At 36.7% G+C, this 5,064-nt stretch overlaps 1 protein-coding gene across 1 annotated transcript; it reads left to right on the top strand.

The window, feature by feature from the left end:
* Positions 1-551: 551 nt before the first annotated feature.
* Positions 552-3,219, top strand: LOTGIDRAFT_164133 (hypothetical protein; the record flags this gene model as incomplete). Its single annotated transcript, XM_009060618.1, has 4 exons — positions 552-588; positions 935-1,081; positions 1,226-1,388; positions 3,204-3,219. 4 exons carry the CDS (start codon positions 552-554, stop codon positions 3,217-3,219), a joined length of 363 nt encoding a protein of 120 aa, XP_009058866.1.
* Between the last annotated feature and the right edge of the window lie 1,845 nt (positions 3,220-5,064).

The following is a 5,064-nucleotide window of genomic DNA, read 5'->3' as shown; positions in this document are numbered from 1 at the left end:
AAGAACCCGAAGAAATGTTAACATTACTCTTAATTTTAATATGTAATAAAAATTATTGTTATGTTTGTGAGTAAATAAAATGTTAAAAAGTAGTCCTGTCCCCGTGGTCTAATCAACATTTTGGTTGGTTATACCACGTGTAAGGTCAAATGAGTTATGGTCTAAATGGTTTTCCAGTATGCTATTGATGTGTATTTTAATTGTGAAGCTGGTGTTATGTTTCTTGATAGGAAGAAAAGGGTAGTAGTTTGAATGGATGTAGTGGGGAGGAGTTAATGTCATTTGAAACTGAGTAGTTTTGGAAAGTTGATGCCGCTGAACATTTTTATTCGAAATTTGATATTGCCTTAATAATTGTTGCATGTTCAGGGAAATTTGATGTAACATATGTGGACATTCATAGTTTTTCAAATATTGCGTAATCTTTCCTCGGAGAATCATTTTATTCGTTAATTTACCTCTTAAACATCATTTCATATGATTTATTGTATCAGGCAACATAATGATTGGGAGTTACCTCCCCTTCATGTGGTCATGTGACTCATGACAAGATGGCCGAAGCCACATGTTCTCAGAAGCCTAGTCGAGGTAAGTTTTGATTCTGATCAGTTAAAGCAAAATGAATTATACCCTTGATTTTGACATATTCCAGGGAAAAGATGCTCTTCCTGGCTCAGCAAACGACAAAGTCACGAAATTAGGAATCGGTGGTCTTGTTGTGTTGCTATTGTCTGAATCATTGGTTCCCGGTAATTTTTTATATTTCAGGAACTGGCACAACTATGAAGAGATACATACCTAAATCCGCCCATATTCCACATAAGGTGAAAGGTGTTAGGGGCTCTCATATTCAGGCTGTCAGGTCTAATGAGTCAATGTGCATTGTGAATTGGTTTGACAATAAACCTGTATTATGCTTATGGCGCCATTCCAGAAGACACGTGTCAGCGCTGGTCCAAAAAGGATGGAAAGTATATCACGGTTAGTCGACCTGCTATCGTAAAATCTTACAATGATAAAATGGGCGGGGTAGATCTTCACGATTGGATGATTTCGTTTTATCGATTAGCAGCGAAATCACGTAAGTGGACGATCAGAACAATTTTTCATTTCATTGATGTTGTGATGGTTAACTGTTGGATAGCATATCGAAATGATAAACTGAGGAACAGTCTCTTAGGGAAACACAAACTTGAATTTTTGGAATTCAAACTTTGTCTTGCAGAACAACTACTGGCTGCATCGCGTGAAGATGAAACGTCTTCCGATGATTCAGATTATGAACCTGTTGTGAAACGGGTTGCCCTTCCCATTGATTATTATCGCAAAGCAGATGCTAAACACTTGCCACAAGCTTATCCTGGATGCACAAGAAAAACTCGTGTTCGGTGTGTTAGGTGTAACCTTTTTCTCTGTGTCCAAAGCGATCGCAATTACTTTCGAATGTTTCATACATGACAGTATCCCACAAGTGTTAACCTCATTCAAAACCAAACCGAGAATAACTTGTTATTCAAGTGCCAAAGTTGTTGCATGTTTTTTATTATACGTTAACAGATAATATATATTTGAATTTTTAATTTTATGAAATATGTTAAAAAATTGTGTAGTTACAACATAAAATGAATTATAGTACCCATACTGAATAGATTTGACTTCAATCTTTACATTAACTGTTCTGCAATAATTGGTAAAATGTACTAACGAAGACCCAATGTCCACATATGTGGACATCCCATATAGGCGTTCCAGATGATAAAAAACTAAAACGAAGCTGGGATTGTCTTAATTGGCCTCTAATTACCACCCAGTCAAAATTTCAATGAAAAAAAACCAAGTTAAATGTTCTGGGTCTGTAGAGGATGACTGTTTAACCAGATATTAGAAGCATTAATTTCACGGTAGTTACACGGTATGTGTTTTGATTGTATATTGTGTACCAGCACATCTTTCCAAAAAGAATTTTTGATTGATTTTGCTTTTTTAGATATGAAATTATAACCAAATTTGATTATATCCGAGAAAGAGCACCCAATGATAGATTCAAATAATTTTGCCCAACATGTGTTTGAATTTAAAATGCGTTTTAACAAAAATATTTGTTACTATTTTGGCAGAACCGTTACCGTTTTGCCCCTAAGCCTTGCCTTAGGTTATTCTGTTTTTACCGTTTGGACTGGATAGGCTTTATTCAATTTAACTTTTCAAGCCTATACCATAGTTTATCATTACACGGGCTAGGGGATTCTTCGGCTCTTGCTAGTTTTCATCTGATAACTCTATATCCACAGTACTACTTGCATATCTCGAAATGGATTCCATCTCCAATCTCCACGTGAACGAGTCCGAGACCGAATTTCGATTCAGAAGAGCCTGTGAACAAGTGGTTTTGCTGAATAACAAATTACAAGATCTTCAAATTAGATACGATCGAGCAAGACGAGATGGGCTGCGTTCTTTCCGCTACAACATCCGTTTGAGAATGTCTGCTGTCGAAGGTGTGAGAAACGCTTATTACGAATACGCTCGCCAAAAAGCTGACAAAGTTCTTTACTTTCGCCACAAGATCAGGTCGACGGTTGTCACCGATTGCGAAGACGATAGCAGCAGTTCCGAAGAAACCATGGAGTAGAAAACACCGTGATCAATAATTTAAGAAAAACGGTTCTTTTAGAACCCCCCAAATCTAAGAAAGAGAAAGCTTTTCAAACAAAACATACAATGCAGCGATGATGGCAAGAATAAACCAAACACACTTACTTGATTTCATGTATCGTACATGTAATTTTCTAGTCTAGACATCGGTAAAATACAGAAAACGTGATCAAAACCAACCTTACAGCCAAAATTCATTCAGTATTGTGTAGACAGAGATAGAAACCTCCTTTCTGTCCAAAAGACAATACATTATTTGCAAGAGTTGATATTCGCAGCGGATCATTGAGTTGCATTAGTATCCAGATCGGTTGAGAATCTATTAAATAAATTTCGTAAGTCAACGCATGGTTGCTTCTCTGCAAATTCTTCATATTAACGTCGGAGGGGCTTATGACAGTAATTCCACCACGGGAGTAGCCTGTACAATGACTAGGTTCCAATACATATTATAGAAAAAGTTAACGGTGCTGTATCAAACCTATTCCATTGATCATATTTACAAAATAAATAGCTAATTATAATATTTAAATGTTTTTATCTTTCAGGACGATCTTATCCTGACCATCCTTAGCCTACAAGATTAATGTCTAGTTTAATGGCAATAAAATAATTAAACCTTTTCTACTTTTTTTTCATTTTAAAACATAAACTCAAGCCACTAAATCTGTCCTACATAGCCCCGTTCAAAAGTCATTAAATATCTGAAACAGTTCGATATCACTGTCCCGTTCCTCTCGTTCTATAATTGGCCTGTTTAGGATCTCAAACTGGTTCAGTAAGAATGGAGCTTGGAATGTCTGCCGTAGAGGCTGTGCTGACTAAAATGCATATTGTTAGATTATATTCTGTCCAGCTGTCCAACAAAACAGGTGTAGCCTTTAGTGAGTGATAGTTAAACCTTGTCTTCTCTTCAGTAAAGCGTATTGAGTAATGTTCCTCGCCTAGTGTACGATGATACTTTGATTAAATCATATAAAAAAATGACTACTTTCCAGATGCTTACATGATATACTTCGAGGGTGTGGACTGAGGATTAAACTGAATTGGTTCGTTAAAGGAGCACCTTCACTATCGACCAAGCATACCTTAGTTTCAGAAGCAATATTTTTAGCTTACATAATCAGTAATAGTGTTCACAATCCATGTGTATCCATAATTATTCTACTATACTATTAATCTAATGTTCATTTACCACTCTAACCACAGATGATCTTTTACCACTCTAACCACAGATGTTCTTTTACCACTCTAACCACAGATTTTCTTTTACCACTCTAACCACAGATTTTCTTTTACCACTCTAACCACAGATGTTCTATTACCACTCTGACCACAAATGTTTTTTACCACCCTAACCACAGGTGTTTTACACCACTCTAACCACAAATGTTCTTTTACCACCCTAACCACCGATGTTCTTTTACCACTCTAACCACAGATGTTCTTTTACCACTCTTACCACAGATGTTCTTTTACCACTCTGACCACAAATGTTCTTTTACCACTCTGACCACAGATGTTCTTTGACCATTCTAACCACAGGCGTTTTTACACCACTCTAGCCTCAAATGGTCTTTTACCACGCCAACGACAGATGTTCTTTTACAACTCTAACCACGGATGTTCTTTCACCATTCTGACCACAAATGTTCTTTTACCACTCTAACCACAGATGTTCTTTGACCACTCTAACCACAGGCGTTTTTACACCACTCTAGCCTCAAATGGTCTTTTACCACGCCAACGACAGATGTTCTTTTACAACTCTAACCACAGATGTTCTTTTACCACTCTAACCACGGATGTTCTTTCACCATTCTGACCACAAATGTTCTTTTACCACTCTAACCACAGATGTTTTTTTATCACTCTAACCACAGAATGTTCTTTTACTACTCTGACCACATATGTTCTTTTACCACTCAAACCACAGGTGTTTTTACACCATTCTAGCCTCAAATGGTCTTTTACCACGCTAACCTCAGATGACCTTTTACCACTCAAACCACAGGTGTTTTACACCACTCTAACCACAGATGTTCTTTTACCACTCTGACTACATATGTTCTTTTACCACGCTAACCTCAGATGATCTTTTACCACTCTAACCACAGGTGTTTTTACACCATTCTGACCACAAATGTTCTTTTACCACTCTAACAACAGATGTTCTTTTACCACTTTAAATGTTCTTTAATCAATCTTGCCTTAACTGTCCATTGACCACTCCTAGTATTTTTTCACTACTCTTTGTTCAGATGTTCTTCTAAAATGTTCATTTACCACTCTAACCTCGCTATCAGTTTATATATAAATTTCTGGAAGGATTCTCTTATATCTACATCATTCGTGATCTATACTTCCATTCCGAGTAATGATTGATATTTAAACCCAAAAGTCTGTAAA

The sequence above is a fragment of the Lottia gigantea genome, assembly GCF_000327385.1.
Source record: "Lottia gigantea unplaced genomic scaffold LOTGIsca_43, whole genome shotgun sequence".
In the NCBI taxonomy this organism is placed as follows: Eukaryota; Metazoa; Mollusca; class Gastropoda; family Lottiidae; genus Lottia; species Lottia gigantea.
The sequence above is the reverse complement of the archived record's forward strand: the minus strand, read 5'-3'. Positions and strand labels throughout refer to the sequence as shown.